The sequence below is a fragment of the Mustela erminea genome, chromosome 4 (genome assembly GCF_009829155.1).
Source record: "Mustela erminea isolate mMusErm1 chromosome 4, mMusErm1.Pri, whole genome shotgun sequence".
Classification (NCBI taxonomy): domain Eukaryota; kingdom Metazoa; phylum Chordata; class Mammalia; order Carnivora; family Mustelidae; genus Mustela; species Mustela erminea.
Window position 1 is genome coordinate 24,769,952 of NC_045617.1, and position 27,415 is coordinate 24,797,366.

Below are 27,415 nucleotides of genomic sequence, written 5' to 3' on the forward strand. Positions count from 1 at the left end.
AGTATGTTTCATCATGTAAGAAATGTAATTATTTCTTTCATGGTAGAATCAATAGATAATGTATGCAACTTAAAATCAAGGAAAAGCACTGTTTGAAGGTAGACAGCAAAAGAAACAGCTAAACAGAGGGACACAGAACAGATAAGGTCTGGAGAGTGCTAGGTTGTTTTGTTAGAAGTCTTAAAGTTGGCTTTTTTTTTTTTTTTAGACTTTATTTATTTATTTGAGAGAGAGAGAGAGTGAGCAGGGGGAGGGGCAGAGGGAGAAGCAGACTCCTCACTGAGCAGGGAGCCTCCTCACATGGGGCTGGATTCCAGGACTCTGGGATCATGACCTGAGCCAAAGGCAGACACTGGGCCCATTGAGCCACCTAGGTGCCCCTAAAGTTGGCTTTTTAAATACAGTGTTTGCTTTTATTTAAAAACATATAGTTTAAAATTGTGTATTTCCTATTGTAATTCTACTTCTAATAATCTATCCTCCAAGAAAGATCAGATGTGAACAAAGACTTACCTATTAAAATATGCACGAAAATAGTAACTCTAAAAAGAAAAAAGTAAAAATTGGCCCATTTAAAAATAGAAAAAAGGGGATGCCTATGTGGCTCAGTTGATTAAACATCTGCCTTCTGATCACTCCAGGTGATCCTGGAGTCCTGGGATCGAGCCCTACATCAGGCTCCCTTCTCACCGGGGAGTCTGCTTCTCCCTCTCCCTCTGCCCCTCCCCCTGTCCTACTCCTTCTCTCTCTATGTCTCTCTCTCAAATAAATAAATAAAATCTTTTAAAAAAAATAGAAAAAAGGTTAAATGAAGTACAGTACAATGAAATATACAACTATTGAATATTGTATTACTGGGGTGTATTTGTGTGTTTTTTGACAGCTGAACCAAAAATATATATACAGATGGTGTTAGTAACTCTAATTGGGTTACATTAGAATACATTGCAGATTTACATTTTGGTTGAAAAGATCCAGCTAAATATGTTGAATGGAAGCTACCAACTCTCCCTTGGCTATTTACATATACATACATACATACATATATATATATATCTCGGAGATGTGAATTTTAAAGAAGCTTCACAGAAAAGGGACATATTTAATTTTTGGTTTCTTTGCAAGCATACAAAGTCTTAAATGTAGACAACATGAGAATCCAGGATTTCCTAAACAGCTGGTGAAATAGTCCCAAATCTCTGACTCCAACTTGATTTTAACTTTTCAGAGGGATATCCTTTCCAAATAGCCAGTGCCTTAGGCAGTAACTCAAATAAACCAAATAGATCTTGTCCAGAGGTCAGCAAACCCTGCCAAGATGATGTCTGTGAGCAGATGATGTCCTGCCCACCAAACTAGGTTCCCTGTGATACTGTCTAGATCCTCATCGTTTCGGAAAGCCTGGCAGCTTATGGTCCATCTCACAGCCCCACCAGACCATGTGGTTTTCTCCAGTTAGCTTCAGGCCCTTCTTAGAGCTCCATGTCTAAGTCATGAACAGGATTGCTAGTGAAGAGAAGATTCATTCATCTGAAATAAATAAGAACTAGGAAGTTGGTTGTTGTCGTGCAAGGGGAAACATTCCTCAGGTTAAAGCCTCCTTACCTGAGTTTATTTTTATCTTCTAAATTATAATATTCATGTTTATATAAAGCTCTCGATGATAATGTTCTGTGAGTGCCCCCTAGTCAGAGTTAGGGGACACAATTAGTATAATACTCGAGAGGGACTTTCTATCCTAAATCTTAAGGAGGTTGCTTATTAATCCTGAAATTAGTTCTAATACTCTCTTTCCAGGTTTTCCTGATATTTACCCCCACTGCATTTTTGTGATCCTTTCCTCCTCAGGTGTTGAATTTTATTTCACGATCCTTAAGGGTAACAATGAATTCACCTTTGAATTATCTATGGCAGCTGACATAGTGACTTACTTGGAATAGTCATCCAGTTAATACTCGTCAAAAAAGTGTGTATGGTATGGTTTTCACAGAGTTATACTGGTTCATCGCAGCTCTGCTTTGTTAAATAGAAAAAGTCAAGTTGGTGTAGCAGAAATGGAGAGAACCAGGTTTTGGAAGACCTTGATTCTAGTTCAGACTCAGCTAGCATCTGTATAACCTTAATCACAGTCTTTCATGTCCTTGTTATTATTTTCTGTAAAATGATGCTGTTGAACTAGATCATTCTGCGGTCACTTTCAGCTCTCAAATAAATCTAAGAAATAGGTCTCTTAGGTAAAAAGTGCATTATAAGAAAAATATTAATCTCTATTAGATGCTTGATACTAGCTTTGACACTGAGAAATGGAAAAGTCTTGCTCTCAATGATGGAAGCCACCTATGATTTCTTATTATCACATGTAAAATTACTTCCCTGCTCTACTCAGACAGGTTTGTGTCCCATCTACCCTTTCGATTTCCTGCTTGGAGAGAGTGAGAATTAATGACTAGACATGGCAGGGAAGACGAGATCACATACCCTTAATGCCCATTCAACATCGTTGTGAAGCCAGGAAGAAGAAACTTCTGGAATTTTTCATATCAGGCCCTGCTACCTCCTCCTCAACTCCCTAAGTCTCAAGATTAGATAGCTTAGATAGCTGTCTTCCATCACACCCGTTAACAGGCAGGTGCGCATGTGTGTTCATACACGCACACACACACACACACACACACACACCCCTTTTGTAAGAGGCAGTTAAGAGCACTAGGCCAAACCTAAAACAGCTGAAAAATATTTGTTGAACAATGTTTCCATACTACATTCTACCTTAATTTTAAATTTAAATTTGTCGCTGCTGAAAAATAATGATCAGGTAAAAATACTGAGTGAATGGGTGATTCACCCGAGGGAGGTGAAGTCATTACTCTGTTACCATTTTGATTCATAATAAAAGAAAGTAGAATCCTTCAGAGAACCACAGAGCTCTGACTCTCTCAGGGAGTCCGGGGGCTGCTGCAGGTCAGCAAGCTTTATTTTTAATGATCCTTCTAGTTTTCTGTGGCCATTATAAGTCACTGAAGAGATAGGAATTATGATTATATTCTTCTGGCTATTTCTGAAAGTACTGAAATGTCACTTAGGCTTGTGACATTCTGACACTGTCATAACTGGCCATAAACTACCTTAAGTGAACTACATTTTACCAGTGCTGAGCTGTAACTCACTCATCCCTAGGTATCTGGCTATTATTTCTCTTTCAAAACCTGAAGCAAAGATCGCTAGTCAAGGCTGGAGTACATGAACATAACAAATGTATATTCTTAAAACAAAAGAGAGAAATGCAGAGTCCTCGTTAACACTACCTGATATGCTTCTAATTATTTAAGTTATTTTGAGGTTTTTTTTTTTTTAAGATTTTTATTTATTTATTTGACAGAGAGCGACACAGCAAGAGAGGGGACACAGCAGGGGGAGTGGGAAAGGGAGAAAGCAGGCTTTCTGTCAAACAGGGAGCCTGGTGCGGGGCTCGATCCCAGGATCCTGGGACGCTTAATGACTGAGTCACCCGGGCGCTTGTTGAGTTCTTTCAAAAGGAATAATATTGACATCCTCTACCACAGAGGGTGGACAGTTTGGGCCTTTGAAGGGACTGTATATGAGACCACAAAGACTGAAATGGCTCTAGAGATCTCCTAAATTAAAATATTTCTTATGGTTTTCTGTTACTTTTAAGGAAACAAAGTGCTCGAGTACAGGTGATATAGAAGTAAATTGCCTGCAGGTTGTCTGTGGCCTCTTAAAGAGGGAAATAAAAGAAATACACAAATACAAAGAATACTGTAGTGATGTCATTTAGAGAGCACAGAGGAAAGTCCAGAAGTGATCTGGGAAATTGGTGATCTCTGAGGGGGTCCTTGAAGAAGAAGATCTCAATGGCAAAGCTGGGAATGAGAGGCTTCCTAGCCAAAAGAGGTCATGAAAAAGGAATGCAGGTGGTCAAGTGCACTGTATTCAAAGAAATACAAATATTATCATTTGGCTCGAATGTGAAAAAATATAGGGCAGTATAGGGAGAGGCAAAGAATTGCTCTGAAATAATATGTAACACCTGTGTTTAAAGATTTTGGTTCAAACAAACATGTACATAAATGTTGAGATGTGCAGTGTTTACAATAGCCAAGAAGTGGAAACAACCCAACGTCCATCAAATGATGAATGGGTAAACAAAATATAGTATGTCTGTACTATGGAATATTACCCAGCCGTAAAAAGGAGTGAAGTATTGATATGTGCTACAATATGACAAAAATGTTCTGGAACTAGATAGTGGGGATGTTTGCACAACATTCTGAATGTATTCAGTGACTCCTGAATTATACTCTTTAAAATATTAAGACTGTGGATGTTTGCTTGCAGAAAATGAATTTGATTCAGGTCAGGGAGCAGACACTGAAAGTTTCTGAGCCAGGTGAAATGTGTTTTAGGGAGATATTTTTTACTACTTCCTATAGGATGAAAGGAAAAAGGAAATAGTAGAGAGAAGGAGTTTGGTTAGGAAGCTTTGGGGAACCTGTTGATAAGTTCAGGAGAAAAGTACTGATCAGAGTGTTGGCAATAAAAAGAAGGAAAAGTGTAAAACTCACTTCAGAGAGGGGCACTTGGCTAGCTCAGTTGGAAGAACATGTCACTCGTGATCTGGGGTTGGGGTTCAAGCCCTGCCTTGGATGTAGAGATTATTCAAAATCTTGGGGGTTGGGGGAGAAATAAACGCATTTCAGGGGAGAAAATGTACAAGGCCTGAAAATTGGTATGGTAGGGAGAGCCGGCAGGTGTGTACTAAGGAGGGCAGTCAGAGGCGAAAACAAGGATTTTAAACTTAGATTATAGGAACAGTCATGCCATTAATAAAAATAGAAAAGTTAAGTGGAAAAACTGGTATAAACTTGGGTGGGTTTTTTTTTTTTTTAAGATTTTATTTATTTGACAGACAGAGATCACAAGTAGGCAGAGAGGCAGGCAGAGAGAGAGAGAGGAGGTAGCAGGTTCCCTGCTGGGGAGAGAGCTGGACTCGGGACTTTATCCCAGGGCCCTGGGATCATGACCTGAACCGAAGGCAGAGGCTTTTAACCCACTGAGCCACCCAGGTGCCCCATAAATTTGGTTTTTGACATTGTGAGCTTGTGACATCATCAGAGTTGGTGTCCTTCACATTGGAACCTGGCCACTGGAGGAAACAACTCAGTTCTATGTTCAGCCTGATTTCCTTGTTCTTGGCCTTTCTGCAGTGTGGGTAGATTTTGTCTGTGTTTGAAATTTTAAATTTTGTGACTCTTCCAGATTCCAGGAAAGCATAGCAAGAAAAAAGGTTTTGCAAAGGGATGACAAGATTTCTGAATAAAGAAAAATGTATTATGTAGATAATGCAAGTCCTTCCTCTTTTTTAAATTTCTTTTATGTTTTAAAGGTTTTATTTACTTATTTTGAGCAAGAGAGTGTGTGAACGAGGAGAGGGGCAGAGAGAAAGGGAGAGAGAATCTCAAGCAGACTCCACACTGAGCACAGAGCTCAAGTCAGGGCTCAATCGCACAACCATGAGGTCATGACCTGAGCCAAAATCAAGAGTTAGTTGCTTATGATTGAGCCACCCAGCCACCCCTACCCTCCTCTTTTTTTTAACTGGACACCATGACCTCTGCGCACCTGTCTGTTGCTTCCTCTTTTCCCAGGTAGCCCAAGAAGGAGAATACAAAAAAAACATTCACGTTCCCCTCCAGAGATAAGCTTTCCCAGGTAAAAGAGAGGGTAACATAGAAGTCCAGTTCTAAATGGTATTGACTTCTTGCAGATGCCTTCTGTGCTATCTTACAATAGGCAAGAATGATCAGGATCACAAAGAAGCCTGCCCTCTTCCTTTCTATTCTGATACCTTTCCCATTTTGTAACTGGAAAGCTGGGTTGGTATAAGGCCTGCTTTTCCTGCCAAACCAAAATTCAACTGCTTAAACTTTGGGACTAGCAAATCTAATAGATTCTGATTTGTAAGCTTGCTTTCTTTTTTTTTTTTTTTTTAAAAGATTTTATTTATTTGAGAGAGAGAGCACAAGCTGGGGAAGGGGCAGAGGGAGAGGGAGAAGCAGACTCCCCACTGAGCAGGGAGTCTGATGCGGGGCTCCATCCCAGGACCCTGGATCTTGACCTGAGCTGAAGGCAGACACTTAACCAACTGAACCACCCAGGTGCCCCTGATTTATAAGCTTTCTAAATCTTTCTAAATCCTCATACACTCTACCCAAACCATTCTAGGATGAGGATGGAGGTCCTACCCTTCCTCCCTTCCTCTGTCCCCTGATAAACCTTTTCATTCATGTATAACACTAAACTCCACCCCTTTCTACCAATACAGATGCACAGAGAATTTCTTTCCAGTAAGACCTGTCTTTTCTAAAGGAGCCAATGATATTCCTGCAAAAGACCTTTCAAGTGTCATTGTTTTTGCAGCCACCAAAGTCATCTTTTATTCAAACAAGGATTATTAATGGATAATAGGTTAAGACAATTGGATGAATGCTTAGAAGACAACCAAATATTCACGGATTCAAAGCATCTCACAGGTTACTTATTAAATACAAAAGAGAAGCAGTGAACAAACTTAGTTTCACCAGTAATGAGACAAACATATTGTATGACTCCTGATGTAATGGAGAAGTATACGGCATCATGTATGTAGTTATCTTGCCCCCCAAAAAAAAAAGTTTTCATTTAATCTGACCACGAAAAAACAACTGGACAAATCCCGGGTAAGGGACATTCTTTAAGGCAGTTGGCCTGGACTCTTAAAAGATGTGGTATTATGAACAGAAAAAGTGTGGTGTAGGCACTCTTGTAGATTAGAAGAGATTTAAAAGCCATGACATCCAAAAAGAATGTATGATTTCTAACTTGACCTTGGATCTGGTTGAAAACAACTCTGAACAACACTATTGGCTGAACTGGAAACATTTGAGTATAGACTTCTTAGACATTATAGGAAGCGTTTAACTTGGTGGATATGATAATGAATTTGTGGTTATGCAGAAGAACATCGTTGTTCTTGAAGATAAATGCTGTAGTATTCAGGGATGAGCCATCATGAGGTCTACAACTTACTGTCAGATAGATAGCAAATGATCATCCAAAGAAAAAGCAAAGGTGACAAAATATTAGCAATTGAGTAACATAGGCAGAGGGCAAATGGGTGTTCATGATGTCTCCACTAAAAAATTTGAGGAAAAAAAAGTTTGAGGCGAAAGGTAGTTTTCCTTAAAATTTTATTTACTTATTTATTTTTAAGATTTTATTTATTTGACAGAGAGAGACATAGCAAGAGAGGGAATGAGAGCAGGGTGAGTGGGAGAGGGAGAAGCAGACTTCCCCAAGCAGGGAGCCCAATGCGGGACTCGATCCCAAGACCCTGGGATCATGATCTGAGCCGAAGGCAGATGCTTAACGACTGAGCCACCCAGGCGCCCCTTTCCTTAAAATGTTAAAAAGAGAATCTCTTTTAAAACGACTGTTATTCCCAAATACAGCTGCTGGCATTTGGGAAGAATAACGTGGTAAGTAGAGTTGATGAGTCTCTAGCAATTTCTGGACTCCCTGCTGTAGAATATTAGCTTTCTACTTTCAGAAAAAGGTTTCTCCATCTCCAGCCTTCAAGTCCAGATAGCAGTAGTTGAACATTGGAAACAGTTCATTTATGTCATCCAATCCTTCTTTGTTACCTGACTTATAAGAAAGCATTTGTTTCTTAAAGTAAAAGACCACATTGTACATCCATTACTTACCAACAGGGAATCTGTCTGCCTTTGGTCTGCAGAGACGGGTGTATAAACCTTTGGAATTAATCCCTCTGTGCATCCTCTCACTCAGAATACTGGCTTCTCTCTCTCTCTCGTACAGAATATTGTTTTACAGCGCTCACTGTAGCTGTCTGAGGGGGCCTCTGGTGTAAGCACTGACACACTAGCTTGTCTATTTTCACTTTTTTTTTTTAAAGATAAAACAAGGTTCAAACCACACATTCTCTGTGAACTGCTAAAGACTGGGAAAAATTACTTTCTTTTCTCCTGACCTGGATTGACAAGAAGCACACCTACAGGAGGCAAAAAGATGACTGAATCCCTTTTAAAGACCCTGGTAATGAAGCCCGCAGGGAATTGTCATGTACGGGAGAATTTACAGTGGCTTCTGGAGACGAGCAGTGTGGCAGGAAGAGGTTCAGGACTGCTGGCTGTTGAAATACAGTCTGGATTTATTTTATATCAGCCTATTTTGGGCCCCAGCGAGAAAGTTATTTTAATAATATCTTGCTCTGCTAGAAATATACATAAGTGGCAGATGTCAGAAAAAGAGGGGAAAGTTACAGCACTCCATTCTCCTTGAGACTTAAGGAGTTTATATAGTTGTTCTCGTTTAGCCTTTGAAGTAAATACTGATGCATACGGAAGAATAAATTGAATAAAATAAATTGAAAAGGGCATTAGACAATGGTCCAGACCAGTGATCTTCAAATGAGTGAGAAACTCAGGGCGAGGGTACTGAGGCTCTGCATTTTTAACAAACCATCCAGGTGATTCTGGTAACCAGTCCAGCATTTATGAGAGCCAGCATTTATGAGAGAGAACATTTGGGAACATAGCGTCTAGTTCAACACTCTTATTTTACAGAGAAGAAAATGAAGATGAAAATGCACAGAAAAATTTTTTAATTGTTGGAGGTATTAACGTATTATGGGCTAGAAACCATAGTTGCTAACATATCATATCTTCACGCATATCACACAGCATATCATATCTTCCCAGGAGGGCACAGTGCTTTTCGGAGTGGTCACTGGCAAGATATTAGCCACTTGCTTTCCTCCATAGACAGGGCGTTCTTAGCACCCTAAGCTTTGAGGTGTGGCTCTTGAAATGTCCCGAGGAGTCTGTTTTAGGCTCTTTCCGCTTCAACAGACTGCTTTCAAGGTTGAGGCACTGAATTACACTAAACCACTGTTTCTATGAGAAGGCTACTAGATCAGTCTTCTCTGTTCTATCCTTTTGTTGTTTGATTTTCATGAATTTTTCGAATTTATAGTCCATAGATTTCCCTCCTTAGCCTACTTATAAACAGCAGTTGGGCAGTACAGTGAGCATATGGTATTGTTTAAGACAGGTGAAAATGATTTGTCAAATATCAGCTAATGCTTCCACATTAACTACATCCTTAGACACCCCACTTTCCTAGAACTAGGAGTGAGTATAATGAACTTTGCTTCGTAAGTTTCCTGAATAGATAGGACATAACCAACATATATAAAGAAAAAGCACTTATCCGTCTATGTGTTCATTCACCAGATGTTATTGGCCACGTGCTTGACCCTAGTCCCGATCTACACATGAAATGCACTTGTAAGCAGGAGAGAAAGTTGTCTCTTCTCAGAGAGCCTAAGTCTTAGAGGGAGATTGTATGTGAAGCCCCTAGAGTATAAGCTCCGTGAGGGCAGAGATTTTGATCTGTTCTGTTCATGGCTGTGTCTCCAGTGCCTAAGCGGTACCCGACACGTAGGAGATGCTTGGTGAATTTAGCGAACGAGCGGTTGTCTGGCAAAGAGAAACTATGGCCCCTCCCAAATTAACTGCTTTACCAAAAAAAAAAAAAAAAAAAAAAAAATAGAATAGGTACTGTTTAATGAGAAATATTATTTATAGAGGGGATTAAATCACCATTGCTGTTGGTTTCTCAAGTGCTCTATTTTTATAAGCTCTTAAAGCCTTCTGTGAAAAAAATCTTGTGTCGAAATGTATATACTCTTAGGTATGTATATGACCTACATAGATATTAACGCACATGGCTGGAAATACATATATATTCTCTACCAAAAAGATTTAAATCTTTATCATCTTTGTTTTATAAAATAACTCATACTTTTATGTACAAGCTAAAGCAGTCAAGGATGAAATGGTTTCACAGAACAGGATGTTTGTTGTGATAAAATGAAAAGGACATTCCGGGGAGCTGCATATCAACAGCTAAAGTCTGTTCAGGTTGTAATGGCTGCGGTAATCGTGCTGTCATTTTATGTAGGCTTCTAATCTCTCAGCTTTCAAAACATTTAAGAGCTGATATTGAACAGATGTGGATTACATACATGGTGTTTCTCCGCTGCCTTCTCTAGCAAAGTGTATCTCTACTGGGTAAGGGGTTGGTAGCAAAGCTAGCTATGCAAAATAAAATAGAGAGTTTGAAAATAGCTTGTGATTGATAAAGCACAAGTATCTCAAAGTAATAGAATTCACTAAGATAATTTGTTTATAATCCAAGTAGGGAAACAATGGTTTTACAAAAATTTCTGATAGGACCCTCTAGTGTTCTTATCTATGAACACTATCTTATCAGGTTCTTCCCACCTGAAGGAACAGCTGTTGGTTTTGGTTTGGGTTTTGGGTTTTGGGTTTGGTTTTGGTTTCGGTTTTGGTTTTATGAGACAAACTGGAAAGCGACCTCATACCTCCAAAAGGAGAAGTCCACCTGGAGTCATCATAAATTAAGTGGTTTCTCCCTCACTCCTTACCTAACAGCCTCAAGATACAAAAGCTCCTCCACTTCCTAGCCTTCAACAAAGACCATTTTCAACACTTTTAACATACCTGTTGCGTTAAACACTGGAAGATAAGGATGTTGAAAGACGCAGAATGTTAAGCTGGTTAGAATGGGAACAAAATTGAAAGTAGTAAGGAAATGGCCAATTTGTTGTGGGAATGAGTTGTTGGACAGTAGAAACAATTATTTCTGTGGAGCTCCCCATTCGTGCATCCTTTGAAAAGTGCTGTGGTGGAAGAATCGTACTAACCAGCAAGAGACAAAGGAAAGGATGAACAATTGAAAAGGTGGAAAGCTTGTCACCACAGGTTCAGTCTCAATGTCAGATATCTCTTAACCTAAAATGAATGCAAGAGACAGCGGGGAGTTTGAGAACTTAAAGACTAAGCAAATTGTGAAATGCTTTTGCTAAAATTTTGGTCACAAGCCATGGATTATTCCTTGGATCAAAGCCTGTTCATGTTCGTGCACTAACAAAGTTTAGTAGCTAGCTCATGAGTGCGCTGAATGGACGTGCTGAAGGCTCCCTAATGAACTGTGGGTATTAGAGTGGAGAAAGAGGGATTTTGAGTGTAGACAGAGCTATTCTGGAAAAAAATGTCCACAGACACACAACCAAGTAAATGTAAAATATCTGAGCAAGTGGGTTAAAGCCTCTGCCTTCGGCTCAGGTCATGATCCCAAGGTCCTGGGATTGAGCCCTGCATCGGGCTCTCTGCTCAGCAGGGAGCCTGCTTCCCCACTCTCTCTGCCTGCCTGTCTGCCTACTTGTGATCTCTGTCAAATAAATAAATAAAATCTTTTTTAAAAAATGAAAAATAAAAAATAAAAGAGCTGAGCAGAAGGAAGAATAAGCCTAGTTTTCACAGTTCTCCAAGAACTGACTCCTATTCCTTGTGGTATAATGCATCTCAGGACTAAGTTCAAACTCTTCCTGGTTCGCTGAAAATCTAGATCCCTAAAAAATTTGAAGAGCAGATTGAAAACCCTGAATTCTTCATTATAATACATTGGTTGCAGAAAACTTTTGTTTCATAGAAAACATTCAAGTCACAATTTTTTTTTTAAGATTTTATTTATTTTATTTGACAGAGAGATCACAAGTAGGCAGAGAGGCAGGCAGAGAGAGAGGGGGAAGCAGGCTCCCTGCTGAGCAGAGAGCCCAATGTGGGGCTCGATCCCAGGACACTGAGATCATGACCTGAGCCGAAGGCAGAGGCTTTAACCCACTGAGCCACCCAGGCGCCCCTCAAGTCACAATTTTAACTTAGAGTGGTTTGTGTTGGTGCCAGTGGCTACTACCTGAGCAGTGTCTTCTTCTAAGTTACTTATTAAAGAAAGTAAGAAAGAAAACGCAGGCATCTTTGCATAACATTTTTTAAAGGATTCTAAAGAAGCAAGAAGAGTCAAGACGAATGTTATATAAAATCTTTTCTCTCAAGTAGTAATTTGACTTAGGAACAAAATGGTCTCAAGACCTAACCTGTTTGCAAATCGAACAGTTCTTACTCTGAGGTAGCAGGAGTTTTATTCTGAAGTCTACAAAAATGAGCTGACAGATCAACAAAGATTAATACACTGATTGCTATGTTAGGAAATTTATATAATACATTTGAGTGTATGTGTTAATTTTAAATTTTTAATAACTAAAATATTTTTAAATAAAGTCTGACCCCATTTAAAATGTCTTTTTTTTTTTTTTAAGATTTATTTTAGGGGCACCTGAGTGGCTTAGTTGTTGAGCATCTGCCTTCGGATCAGGTCATGATCCCAGGGTCCTGGGATCAAGCCCCATGTCAGGCTCCTTGCTCAGCAGGAAGCCTGCTTCTCCCTCTCCCACTCGCCCTGCTGTGTTCCCTCTCTCGCTGTGTCTCTCGCTGTCAAATAAATAAATAAAATCTTTTTTAAAGATTTTATTTTAGAGAGAGAGATAGTGAGAGGAGGTGGGAGGCAGGCAGAAGGAGAGAGAGAATCCCAGGCACACCCCGTGCTGAGCGTGGATCCCAATAAGGGGGTTTGCGCGACCTCACGGACCCGGGATCATGACCTGAGTCAAAATCAAGAGTGAAATGACTAACTAACAACCACCCCTATGTTGTTTTCAATTCGACCTTTCTTCTCTCTAACCTCTGGGTGGCTGGGGGGTGGAAGTGGGGGTCTTTCAACATAATACAACATAATAAAAATTATGCCAAAGGAAGTGGAGGAGACACTGGCCCCACAGATTACTTACGTTTATACAGGAGGAAACATGTTGTTACAGGGGAACCATCTGATAATCACCACCTTAAACAAGTGATCAAATTCATAGCTTTACTAAAAGTGGAACCGCCTAACATTTTGTGCCTCCTGAATTGATACAGTATTAAGTCTGTAATATTTTGTATAAAGTACTCATGGCAGAAACATTTAAACAAGCTTTTTTGGACCTAGCTTTCAGTTTGCAAGCAAAACAGGGACAAGTTAAATGACAGTGAAAAAATAATATGGCAAATCAAAAAAATCAGATTTTCAGAGTGCCTGGCTGACTCAGCCAGTGGAGCATGCAATTCTTGATCTCCGCATCGTGGATCTGAGCCCCACATTGGGTGTAGACATTAAAATCAAGGGGCGCCTGGGTGACTCAGTTGTTAAGCGTCTACTTTTGGCTCAGGTCATGATCCTGGGATCATGGGATCAAGCCCCATATCTGGCTCCCTCCTCAGGGGGGAGTCTGCTTCTCCCTCTCCCACTCCCCCTGCCTGGGTTCCTGCTTTCACTGTCTCTCTCTGTGTCAAATAAATAAAATCTTTAAAAAATAAGAATAAAATAAAATTTTAAAAAGTCAATGATTTTCATGAAAAAAATTAATAGTTTTTATTTTTACTTCTTGAAAAATGAGAAGGGTCTAGTCTAGATTTAAAAGACTAACCTCTGGGTGCCTGGGTGGCTCCGAGGGTTAAGCCTCTGCCTTCGGCTCAGGTCATGATCTCAAGGTCCTGGGATCGAGTCCCACATCGGGCTCTCTGCTCAGCAGGGAGCCTGCTTCCTCCTCTCTCTCTCTCTGCCTGCCTCTCTACCTGCTTGTGATCTCTGTCTGTCAAATAAATAAATAAAATCTTTAAAAAAAAAAAAAAAGACTAACCTCTGAAGGGCGCCTGGGTGGCTCAGTCAGGTAAGCCGCTGCCTTCCGCTCGGGTCATGATCCCAGGGTCTTGGGATCAAGCCCCGTGTCAGGCTCCCTGCTCAGCGGGCAGTCTGCTTTCCCCTCTCCCTCTGCCTGCTGCTCTGCCTTCTTGTACTCTCTATCTGTCAAATAAATAAATAAAATCTTTTTTTTTAATGAAAAAAAAAAGAAGACTAACCTCGGGGCACCTGGGTGGCTGAGTGGGTTAAAGTCTCTGCCTTTGGCTCGGGTCATGATCCCAGGATTCTGAGATCGAGCCCCGCTTCGCATCGGGCTCTCTGCTCAGCAGGGAGCCTGCTTCCTCCCCTCTCTCTGCCTGCTTCTCTGCCTACTTGTGATCTCTGTCTGTCAAATAAATAAATAAAATCTTAAAAAAAAAAAAAAAAGACTAACCTCTGAGATACAAAAACTATGTGCAGTATGTAAATCTTGATTAATCCTGGTTGGGGAGGGGAAGCTATAAAAGATATTCTTGGGACAATAGGAGAAATTTGAATATGGATTGCATCTCAGATAATATGGAATTATTGTTAGTTTTTAACATTGGGTAGCAGTCATGTGGTCATGTCTGAGACGTTCTGTGCTTACAAGACGTGCTGAAGCGTGGCGGGGCGAAGAGTCAGGATGTCCGCCACTGCCATGTCTAGATAGAGTATATACGTGTGCTTCCTCTCCCGTTCTTTCAACTTTTCAGTGTGTTTTAAAGTGCTCTGTGTATAGTTGTATAGAGATACAACTATGTAGATGTATAAAGAGATACATGGTAGGGAGCCAAGGGAGAGAGTGTCAACCTTTATTCTTGGAGAAGTACAAGTTATAGAAGCACTAAATAATTTTTAAAGAACTAACAAATTAATTTCCCCTTCTTTCTACTTTAGGCTCGAGAGAAAGGAAGATTAGACTATGCTAAGGTAAGTAGATTTTATACATACTGTACAGTTTCATTCATTCCAGTCTGGTGTGTGGTTTTTGTTTATATTTGAAAGGTCAGAAGAGAATCATCCCTTTCAAAGTTGAGGGATGTTCCCTGTTAAATAACAGGCATCCGCAGGTAAGTGTCCTTACCCGGTGCTTACTTCATTCATCTAGACCTTGGTGGTGTGGAGACTACAACAGTAAGCCAGATGAAGTGTTTACTTTTGGGACATTTACAGTCCAGTGTGGGAGATAGATAACTAATAAACAACTAAATGGATACATCATATACAGTCATGTTCTGGCAAGTGCAATGAGGAAAAACAAAGTGGAGAAGATCACTCACCATTGCTAGAAAGATGCCTTTGGCATCTTTGACTTTTTAGCGCCATTAGATAATACGTGAGAGGGACCACACAGAGCCAACTTAGACTCCTAAAGGTAGTAGTTTTCACATCGTCTCTGGAGCTTTTGAAAACACATGGCTAAGTGCAGCATCACACCCTTGTTCACCAAGATCAAAATCCCCTGGTGGAGAGAGCAAGGCAGGGGGAGGGAGGAAGTATTTGAAAAAAGGCTCCACAGATAGTTCCGACACGCAGCCTTGGCAGTGCACCAGTGCAAGCCTCTGAACACACTTGGGTCACGTTCTGTGTCCCCCCAGGGACAAATGGAACATTGTAGCGGGAGCGTGGGACGCATACAGCTGCTTGGCCAAAGGAACATGCTAATCGTCTGGTCTAGGCAGTAATCAGGAGTCTCCCGGGTGTAAGCACACCTGCACTCGAAGACAAGGAGGAAGAAATACGAGCTGTAAGGGCAGGCAGTGGGACAGCTGAAACCCACCGTGATCTCTCGGGGCTTATCCAGAACCTCGTGCTCTCCTGACGGCACACGGGGTGTCCGCCTATGGCTCCGTGCCTTTGCTCTCTTTTCCTTGACTGAGGTACAGTCCCTCCTTCTCTCTCTCACACAAACTTTTGCTTCCTTTCTGAAAAACTAGATAAGAGCACCTCTAAACTGAGGGCCTCCATACGCATCACTCTTCATAGATGTCTACTTGAGCCTTAATGTACCCGAACTCGGGCCATGGACATGTCCTCCTGGGTTTCCCACAGGCATCTTAAAGTGAACTCACCATCTTGCGTGACATCTCTGGTCCTTTTTTTTTTTTTAAGTTTTGTTTATTTAAGTAATCTCTACACCCAGTGTGGGGTTCAAATTCATGACCCAAGATCAAAAGTTGCATGCTTTTGTAATTGAGCCAGTCAGGTAGTCTTAGAAATACCTTATTTTTTAGAGAAGTTTTAGGTTCACAGCAAAATTGGGCAGAAAGTATCAAGAGGTACCATATCCCCTGACCCTACACACACATGGCCTCCCCTATTATCAGTAATCTGCAGGACAGTGACATATTTGTTAGAGAAGCTACATCAACCTATCGTCAGTACCCAAAGTCCATGGTGTACATCAATGTCCACTCATGTTGTATCTCTTGGCCTTTTAACTTATTCTCTCTCCTGATGTTGGCCCCGTTATCCTACCAGTCAACCCTGTGAGAATCTTAGAAGTGCCCTTGACAGCTCCTACTCCCTCACCCCCAGGTTCTTTACCAAGTCACGCCATTTTGGTGTCCTATGTTGTCTTAAATCCAACCCCCCCCCCCTTGATCTGTCTTCCATTATTTACATTGAGTTTCTGACTGGAAAACCTACTGACTGGTCTTCGTGACTTTGTCACCGCAAGTCCATTACTAGCTGGAATGTCTATCTAAATCATAAACCTGATTTATGGAAACCTGTCATTGGCTCATGTCGTTTATAATGCAAATTCAAAGCTGCCAGATGATTTCACCCCCTAGAGGGACTCTCCAGCGTCATCTCTTCCCACTCTGTGCTCCAGCAGCACCGGGTCACACAAAACATACTGCTTCTGTTTTCTGTGCCTTGAAATGTCCCCTCTGCTTGAAATGCCCTTCCCACTTTATCAGCTACCCCGGTTCTTTATGTAAGGTTTCAGTTAGGATCATCTCCTACAGGTGGTCCTTCCTGGTTCCCCAGGCTGGATCAAGTGCTTTCCTTCATTCTTTAATACACCATGCATCTCTCAGGCCATTCCTCTAATATTATGATGCCCCATTTATGGGACCGACCACACACTATGAGCTCTCTGAGGGCAAGGATAGTGTCTTATTTGTCTTGCTGGTTAGCCTCGCGTTTGGCACATGGTAAACGGTGAGTGACTGAATGGGGGAGCAAGACATAGAGGGAATGGCTGAATGTAGAAAATAGAAGAGTAAGAAAAGAGAAGATGCATGAAGTTAGTTTCAGGAGAAAATCTGGTATAGGGTTCTTTTATCTTGGAGAGGAAGGATGCTTTTGATGAACATGGATATAAACAGGGCTAAAAAGATTGTTGGGGAAGGTGCCCGGGTGGCTCAAACAGTAAAGCGTCCACCTTCCGCTCAGGTCACTATCCCAGGGATCGATCCCTGGGATCGAGCCTCACATCAGGCTCCCTGCTTGGCGGGAAGCCTGCTTCCTCCTCTCCCACTCCCCCTGCTTGTGTTCCCTCTCTCGCTGTGTCTGCCTCTATCAAATAAATAAATAAATAAAACCTTAAAAAAAAATTTGGGGAAGACTGTAATGTATTATCTTAGAGATAAAGGCTGAGATTTTTCTGTGACAGTAAAAGAAAGGTAACCAAAAAAGTCAGGAAAAGTCTTGGCAATAGAGTGTTGATAATTGATGTTTATTCGTGACTCAGAGAACTCCCATAGGATTTTTTATTACAGAGGCATATGACAATTGAAGAGGTTAAGAGAAAGGAAAAAATATGATGCACAGATAGAAGACACCCCTGGGCCAAGCAGAAGCTCGGCCACCAACTCACTGCAAAATTTGATGATCACTTAACCTCTCTGGTCTTCCTTTGATTTCCTTCATAGAAAGTAAGCGGTTGAGATAAGTGCTGGTCAGTTCTTCGGGCCCATTCCAAATTCGAGAGGAGACATTCTTCTTGGTGGGGGGCAAGAGGGGGCAGGCATTCTTATCTTGTAGACCTGAGGTCCACATTCATTCCCTCTTCCACTTTGTCCACCCAGCCACTATGTATTGGACAGTTAATATGTGCAAGTTGCCGTGCACCATGAGCAAGACTGATGCAGGCCTTGCCTTCAGATGCTGCCTCGACTCAGACCTCCCTATCTTTTTTTTTTTTTAAGTTTTTATTTATTTATTTATTTGGCAGACAGAAATCACAAGTGGGGGGGCAGGGGGGAAGCAGACTCCCTGCTGAGCAGAGAGCCCGATGCAGGGCTCAATCCCAGGACCCTGGGATCATGACCTGAGCCAAAGGCAGAGACTTTAACCCACTGAGGCACCCAGGCACCCCCCAGACCTCCCTATCTAAAGTAGCCATTCCCCAGGGACACCTGAGTAACTCCATCTTAGTTGAGATGGAGGTTAAGCATCTGCCTTTGGCTCAGGTCATAATCTCAGAGTCCTGGGATCGAGTCCCACATCGGGCTCCCTGTTTAGCGGTGAGTCTGCTTCTTCTCCCTCTGCCTCTCGTCCCAGCTCGTGTTCTCACTCACCCTGTGTGCACTCTCTTGGTCTCTCTCTCTCTCTCAAATAAATAAATAATCTTTAAAAAATAATAATAGAGTAGCCACCCCCCCTTCTCTATTTTTTCTTAACATTTATAGTCATCTAAAATTATCATTTTCACTGAGTTGATTGTTTCTGCTTTTTCTTTCGCTGAAACAACAGAGCTCTAAAGGCAGGGCCTAGCTCATGGTAACATCCTCTGCACCCAGCACAGGCTTCTATATAGGAGGGCTTGGCGAATGCAGGCTTGTGAGTTGTGTTAGTGTTATTCTAGAAGGGCAGGCAGTTCTGGGAAGTCTGGAATGGAGTATTGTAGACTTCAGTGAACTATTTTAAGAGTACACTGACTATATAACACAGTCCATCTCAACGGTCAGTAGCCCTAAGGTTGCCTTCCGAAGTGCCTAATGACAATATTTCTCATGCTGGTAAACAGAGCCCAGCCCTCTGGAATATGTGGCACAGTTCTGACACGTAAGGGCCGCGTACTTGATCTAGGCAATTAATCTAGATGTATCATCCTTACACAGACCGACACCCAAGTAACATGGGGAAAAAGAGATTATATCCATCCCTTCCACGTACAGGGGAGGTGCCTGCAGGGTGCAGTTTATGATACTGTCTCCATGTACTGGACTGTGGGCCCATAGTAATACATATCATGACCCCAGGTCTCTTCCTCTCTGTTCGGCATGAGCATGGTGCTCGTGCTGACCGACGGAGGCCCCATGCTTAGCAGCTCAGGGCTGCCCTTGTAGGGTTATCTGTAAAACTACATCTGGAAAACTCAGCAGCCATTTCTGGAGATCATCATGAAATGTATTCATGGCTGGAAATTTTGTTACTTCCAAGTGGTATTTACCCCAAAACCAAATTTTATCTGAAAAATCCGATTTCGAGGACCATGGAAAATTATTTTGGCCGTGTGCTCTGCGGCCTCACCTGCCATCTCTCCAAATCTGTGGGTCTTAGCAGGGCGAGGAGGTGAAGGGAGAGATAGAAGGGGTGGTCGTTTCCAAAGCATTTTCAGCAGAATCTTGAGACTGTCGCTTTCTGCAAAACTGTGGTCTGTACTCAGTCACTCAGATAAGAAATAGAAGTACTTTTTAATTGAGCGCCTGGTGCGATAGAGAGCGGAGATGAATGCTTTACACCCCCACAGTGCCTTTCAGCTTAAGATACCAAAGTACTCGACAACTATTCATTCATTACGTCTCGCCCCCCTCTATCAGGTGGTTAACACACTCATAGGCGCACTCTACCTATTGTGGAAACTCATCCACCTGGAGTCCGGGCAAGGACGGGGGCGGCTGTGTCACTGTAGAGCAATTCCACACAGTAGCTTCTAAAATAGAACAACAAGGAACGTCTTCCTTCCCTAGTTAAAACTGAGGAAGTTCTAGAAGACAGAATATAATTATCCGAAGTGAGTATGACCCAGAAAGCTAGTGCTAGCACTTGAGCTCATATGCACTATGCGATGGGGATCTTAATTACCGCGATGGGCGCAGCCCCTGGGGGGTGTATCTCAGATTCCATTCCCTGCTCCCTGGGCTTCCGGCCCCATGGTCAAGCTCGGCGGATTCAGTGTGGAGCTAGAGGAAAGAGTGCCACCTATTGAACTGTTAAGAATTCATGGGTGCTTGTTGGGACTGGTGGAGAAGCTTCTCGGACCCCACTCACGCTTGGTTTGCTATGGTAACATATATATGTCGAAAGAAAACGAATATGTTGACTCCTCTTGCTTAGAAAAACATCTACAAACGTCTGTGTATTTTCCCCAGCTGGAGCTGAGCGTATGCCTGCAGTTCAGCCCTACTGCTCCTCGAAACAAGCCTGCTGCTAAAAGACTGAGGCAGATGGTATTTTTACCACTTCAGGCAAAACATGGCACCTATGGTTCGGCTTTCTACAATTTTAATTTTTTAACACTTCCAAAATGGCTGCTTAAATCTCTCCAGCCTAGAGATGCAGACTTCTCTCCCAGTTTCTTTTTAAGAATTGCTGCAGATGGGGGCACCTGGGTGGCTCAGTGGGTTAAAGCCTCTGCCTTTGGCTCAGGTCAGGATCCCAGGGTCCTGGGATCAAGCCCTGCATCGGGCTCTCTGCTCAGTGGGGAGCCTGCTTCCCTCTCTCTCTCTGCCTGCCTCTGCCTACTTGCGATCTCTGTCAAATAAATAAATAAAATCTTTTTTAAAAAATAATAATTGCTGCAGATACCCAGGCAGGAATAAAGAGTACCTAGGTGGTCAAAACCAGACTCAGGCATGCGCTTTGCCGGCCACCGGCTCATTCCTTCACAAGACCCTGGACCAGGCCTTGAAGGGGGAGCTTCATTGACCTTCATGCTAATTTTGACACAAAGACTATACATGGTTTATAGGAGCTTTCTTTACAGTCCTCTCTAGTCTTTTCCTGGGCAGTTCCTAATAATTTTCCCCACGATGCAGTACGGAAGAGAGAGTTGCTTTTTTCATGTCTTCCTCCTGAGGTTCGCTCTAAGCATAGAGTTGCTCAAGGTTAAGCACCGGGAAAAGAAAGATCTTGCAGGTGTTAATTCATTACGCATCCAGTTCTCGGTTGAACGTAAGAGAGAGATTATTTTTAAAGGAGTGGGGTTTTGACGTGCCCTCTCTGCTGGGGTCTGTTCAGGGTTGCAGAGAAACACGAGCTTCTGACTGTGTCCCAGCACCCTCAGGCTCGGTGTCCAGAGCTGCTCTTCTCCTTCCCCGCCCTCAGAAGGCCTCGCACATTCTGTTTTATTATAAAACGCATTTGCATCGGGTACACATTAAAATTCTCTTCCCACCAGCAAACAGGGTTGTCCGCAGACATTTGCATTTGCTCGCATATCATCGCTTCCCTTCAAGAAGAAAAAAGAGACTTTCCTCTCGTGTCATGGTTCTCCTTTCCAAGGTTTGCCCCTGTTAGTCTTTTTTTTTTCTTTTATTATCCATAAATTGCTTCCACCATTTTGCTGCAGACTGAGTCCAAAATTCTACTTTTTTGAAGCTTGAGTATAGAAAATTTTCTGTAAATATTATTGTCCTTTCTTTACTGACAAAGCCAGACTTTTTTTTTTCCTTTTTTTTTTTTTTTTTTTTGGCAGACGGTTTTTGCCTGCTCGTTCTCTCTCATAACCCTAGCTAACTGGCTCTGAGAATTTTTCACATTGGCACATTGAGAGACCAGATGTTACTGTGTTTTCTCTTCCGCATACCCCTTTCTTGGGCAGATGCTGCTTCTCCTACCCTGGGACTTCACATTAGCTCCTTTGGTAGAATGGTCCATACGGCATCATTGGATGTACTAAACCTCTCGTTTCCTCTAACCTCCTGAAGTTGTCTTTACATTTAGGATTTCTGTTTTCGTGGTAACAACAGACACTGTATAGAAGCATGGTCATTCTCTCCCATCTTTTCCCATAAAGGACTTGTAGTCCAATTAAATGAGGTGTTTATCATAGTGTTTAATTAAGAAAATCCAAATACCATGATGATATGGGTGCAGCTATGTAAAATTTTGATAAAGACTGGAAGAAAGCATTAAAAATATAAATATGGGCATTAAGGTGATAACACTTCAGCATGTTTTAAAATAAATACATTTTCTTTTTTTTTTTTTTTTTAAATAAGGCTTTATTTATTTATTTGACAGAGAGAGACACAGCAAGAGAGGGAACATAGCAGAGGGAGTGGGAGAGGGAGAGGCAGTCTCCCTGCAGGGCAGGGAGCCCAATGCCAGGCTCTATCCCACGACCTTGGGATCATGACCTGAGCCTAAGACAGATACTTAACAGCTGAGCCACCCAGGTGCCCCAAATAAATACATTTTCTTTTTAAGATTTCTGGTTTTGAAATGTGGACTCACATATGATTTAGAATTTTGACCTGAGCTGCGGGGAATTGACAAGTAACTTGCCTGAAATCATGTGTTTAGTGACATAACCAGAATTTAATTTTAGACTCCTAAAAAATTGCATGTCTGCTTCTGTGGCAATAGGCAGAAATACATGGTTGGAAAATGTCATTTTTGTACACTGCGAGTTTCTGTGCTAGACCGCCTGTAGTGGTTGAAGTGATGGAAGACAATTGAGGAAAACAGAAAGCTAGCACTGAGCAGGCCTTGAGGGTGTTGATCTGATGACTTAACCACAGCACAGGGATAGGTGCTACAAGGGACTGCCAAGACTGCCATCTGAAAGCTTGATACCCCACCTCCACCTCTTGTTTCCTTAAAAACCAGATAAAAAGGGATGCCTGGGTGGTTCCGTCTGCTAAGCATCTGCCTTTGGCTCCGGTCATGATCTCAGGGTCCTGGGAATGAGTCCCACATCAGGCTCCCTGTTCAGCAGAGAGCCAGCTTCTCCCTTTGCCCCTCCTCCTGCTTGTGTTTTCTCTCTCTCTTAAGTAAATGATTTTTAAAAATAAAATAAATTCTAGGGGCACCTGGGTGGTTCCGTCAGTTACGCAAGTCCCACTGTTGGTCTCAGCTCAGACCTTGATCTCAGGGTCATGAGTTCAAAGCCCCATATTGGGCTCCATATACCATATTTAGTATCTTGAACCAGAGTCATGCGTCAAGTCTTTTTGCAAAACAGTTGCTCTTTGGACATGCATTCATCTCTAGTCATCAAGCTAGTTTTTTCCTCCTTAAGTCTCTTAGTATGTTATTTTGCATTTATCCCCAGTGACTATCATCTTGCTTTGATGATCTATTCCTCTAATTTCTTAATGTTATTTTAAAATTAGATTCTTGTTCTCTGAGGTGTTAACAATCCCACACACCTCAGTGGCATCAAGTCAAGATTATGACTTGATGGTCATAATCTCTGTTCCCCTGTGGATCATGAATAATATTAAATTCTATCAATAATAAGCCTCTTTGTGACATCATAAAATGTGCCATTCTCTCCATTGTTAACCCCAATACTATTGATATTATTTGAATTCAATTCTCTACATAGTTGCAGATCTTTTTTTTCCCTTCAGATCGTATATTCCTAGCTCACTGATCTCGGGTTTCTAATTTTATATGTAAACTGAGAAATTAGTTCACAATAATAATATTTAGTGGGACAGTCTCTCTCAATCTTAAAATTACCATTTTGAATTGCTGACATCTAAAAAATTACATAGCTACATAATATCTGTCATTCATCAGGAAGCTACGGCAGACTTAGATTGTTGGTGAAGACCAGTTTTTAGTTGTAAGCCTGGAATCGTGTCCGGTTTTGCTCACCACTGTACTCTGAGGGCCTAACACAGTGCCTGGCACACATACTGGGTACCAGATAAATATTTGTTGGATTAGAATAGAATAGAATAGAATGAGTGAATAACCCAAGATAAACCAAATGTTTGTGCCTCGATTCTGTTCTTTTCATTCGTAAGGCGTATTTGGCTCTGCCTTTGTTCTTTTTCCCTCCGAAGTATATCTGCAATCAGATGGTTACATCCTCTATGCTTTGCACTCCCTGGGTTGAAACAAAGATTCACTTGGGGTAACCTTTTGAATCGTAGTCTAGAAAGCAAACTAAAAATGCCCTCCAGGCTGGTTCTGTGGGTGACTGCTCTGCACTGTGGGAGAGCTGGATTCAATTACTGCTCCCAGTTAGTGGCCTCAGGAGCCACCTGTGCACAGGACGTGCCTATATGCCTTTATGTGGAGGATAGAGCCTTCTGTCCCCTAGAGGAGCCTGTTTCGTCCATTGAAACTGTTTTAAGTAGATCGAAGGAAATACCATTCCCTTTCCTTGGCTAAAAACAGCGGCAAGGCACGGGCTTTCCAAAATTAACGTTCTTGAAGAGAAAGAAAAGGGAGGCACCCCCATGTAGACCCCGAATGTGGTTTCAGTAAGTAACAGGTCTTTGTCATTACCTAGATTAATACTTCCAAACTCAGACACTCATCTTACAGCCTGGTTTTATACAGATTTGAAGGTTTTTGTGATTTCAGCATGATCGGTATCAGAAAGTTATAATCTGTTTCGTTGGCACATGTGAAGCCATTCTCCCACATTCCCCCACATTTCCCCACTTGCCCCATCAGAAAGAGCTGAACTGCCTTTCCTGAAATGGCAAGGTGGCAGTGCCACCTCCTTTTTCAAACAGAATTACTGAGATAACGGTAGAGATTACAAGAACTGCAGCATTGGCTAGTGATGCGTAAGATGCTACTTAAGCTTTTGGGCAAGTGGATCCTGTCTCTTTCCCACAAATCTTTGACTTGCTGGCTTGATGAAAGATCTTATCTATTCACCAGATCATAATGAAGCCGGAGGTGGACCGCGAAAAGACAGATTCCTGCATAGTGCGATGGTGCCCACTGTAGAAGGTCTCCCAGTCCTAGGTCTGAGGAAGTTATACTCACCTTTATCTTGGACTCAGCTGAAAAGACTTGTGTGCTCCTCTTTAAAAAGGTTGTAGGCCTTTTTACGTGCTTTGATCTCTGTGCGATGCCTACCCTAGTACACGTCTCTCATTGTGCACTCTGCTCAAGACACACAAAACACTTTGATCAGATGGCTCTATCGAATTCTATCTTTGAATCCCTTCGTTTTATGGGGAAGAGATCAAATAACCTTACAAGGTCCACACCGTTACTATCTCACAGAGTCATGATTCTGTCCAGGTTCGCTGACTCCACAGGATCTACTCTTTACCACCATACTGCTTCTCAGAGGGCTTAGACCTACTATGAAACAAGCAAGGGAGAATTTGAATGCAGGCTCTGGTTTTATGAACATCCGGGAGACGTGATGCCTCACTCTATAATCCAACATTGTTCTTGTCTCAGAAATAAGGATTATCTAGTAAATGACTGTATTACGATTTATGTTTGCTGATCTAGTGCAATAATTATTGAGATTTTTTTTTTTAAATTGGCAAGCATTCTTCACTCTTCAGAGAAAGGTTTATGGATATAAACATTTAAAATGACTTCTCGTTACCATTCTCTTGAGGGAGGCAAGGATCTATGTTAACAAATACACCTTCCGTAACTCCGTATCGTAGAGATCTCCTTCTGGAAGAAGTGTTGATCCCACAGGTATGACAATAATTACATGGCACAGACAGTAACTTCTTCACCCCGTATGCTGGTTCCTGCATTCCCCCAGTCTGATGTAACCTGCCTGCAAGATAATGTCACCGTTGTAACTCTCAGTAGATAGTTTTTCTGTTGTTGGACATGGACTTTAGTGATGGAAGTCTTAAATGTGTTTTAAGCTCATGTTGTATCAGGATACTTGTTAGGATGTTAGAAATCTAGGGTCCTGTAGACAGCAGTGGTAGTGATAATAGTTTTGAGGCAAGTGATCCCCAGTTACCAGCATCCAAATGCTAAAGCAGAGGAAAAATTGAGACATAAGGAGGAGTTAAGAAATGGATACATAAGAAATGTATGCACGTAGTTTATGTGTTCCACAAATAACCCCCAGGACTGTCACATACCTACATGACGTGATTGCTCTCATCCCACAATATTCTTTTTAATTAAATAACCAGCATAATATTCGTCATGAGATTACAGAGTTCCTTTAAAAAGCTACAGGCAAAGAGTGGCTCGTTGCGGCAGTCTATAACCTATATGTTTTGCTTTTTGAATTTCAATGTGTATAATTAAGCTCCTCTTTGGAATATAATACTAAAAATAAAAAATTATTTTTGAATCAGAATACAGATAAATCTGAGATTATTTATAAATAGTTCAATTTTCCTTCAGAAGGCATGATTGTTCTCCTATGCAATTTAAGCCTCAATTTAATATAATTCCATATTACTAACCTCAAAGTCCAGTGAAATGCCAATGGAAGTTTATAAACTAAGAATTAAATTCTACATTGTAGTCCATCTGAGTGCCTGGGTGGCTCAGTTGCTTAAGCGTCTGACTCTTGGTTTTGGCTCAGGCCATCTCAGGGTGGTGGGATCAAGGCCCATGTAAGGCTCTGCACTCAAGGGGGAGTTGGCTTGAGAGTCTTACTCCTTGTCCTGCCCACACTACCAGCCCATGCACACACTCTCTCTCAAATAAAATAAATCTTTTAAAAATAAATAAATAAATTGCACATTTTCGTCCATTTAATTACATTTTGGAATCAGGTACATCGGCTCCTACCCTGAGCTATGTACAAGTTGAACTGTCTTTCTTAAGGAGCAAGCACTACTTTTTTTAAAAAATTTTTTAAGATTTTATTTTTATTTATTTGAGAGAGAGTGAGCATACAAGTCAGGGGAGGGGCAGAGGGAGAGGGAGAAGCAGAGCAGGCTCCCTGATGAGCAGGGAGCCCAACATAGGGCTTGATCCCAGGTTCCCGGGATCATGACCTGAGCTGAAGGCAGACGTCCAACCGACTGAGCCCCCGGGGTGCCCTGAGAAGGAAGCACTACCTTGCCTGAATTCTCTGTCAAGGAGTCAACAATTTAGGTCAGTTTTGAGTATGTCAGTAAAATGTTTTTAGCTACATGAAAATACCTCTAAATACATGCATATGCATGTATATGTAGGGGTACTGAACTCTATACATATGTATATATGAATGTATGATTTTGGATTATTTGTACATATAATAGGGATGTATATATTCAGATATGATCATTTGTATGAAACGAGCTATTTGGTTATGAAGTTATTTGTGGATAGTAGTCCACAGCACAGACTCATAAATGTGCTCTGCTAAGACATGGTGTCTTGAATTGAGCTCTGAAACAAATCTCACTGGCCCACCTGGCCCACCCGGGACATCATCTTATTGCCACACATCATCTTATTTGTTCTTCTTAATCACTTCGTGTGGTATGATATGATCTTTCCAATTTTACAGATGAGGGCTTAGAGAAGTTGCCTAGCCCAAGATCACACATGTCCAGGTCTACAATTTCCCTACTAACGTTTGCTCATTGCCTCTCTACAGTTGTTTTTCATATTATGAAACAGCAGAAATGGATTAACCGGTCTTAGGAGGAGAACACCTTATCCCCTTATTGGATTAAAAAAGGTTCCTATGTGGCTTCATCTGGGGGTTTCTGCTCTGGTTCTTGAAAAACTGCCGTATATGGAAATAGCAGCATTTTGTCCCTCCCAGAGCAAACCTCTTCTCTTATCTCTCATCTCCACGGGCTTCAGGTCCCAAGACTCAGCAAGGGAAAAGAAGAGCAGAGTA

General features: G+C 41.7%; 1 protein-coding gene across 2 annotated transcripts in view; it reads left to right on the plus strand.

Moving 5' to 3' along the window:
• The window catches only part of PDSS2 (decaprenyl diphosphate synthase subunit 2), a 256,817-nt gene that overhangs the window by 215,661 nt on the left and 13,741 nt on the right, over positions 1-27,415 (plus strand). For both annotated transcript variants that reach the window (XM_032338898.1, XM_032338899.1), the window contains exon 7: positions 14,608-14,640. In XM_032338898.1, the coding sequence (XP_032194789.1) occupies positions 14,608-14,640 (33 nt within the window). The remainder of the gene's footprint in view (positions 1-14,607; positions 14,641-27,415) is intronic.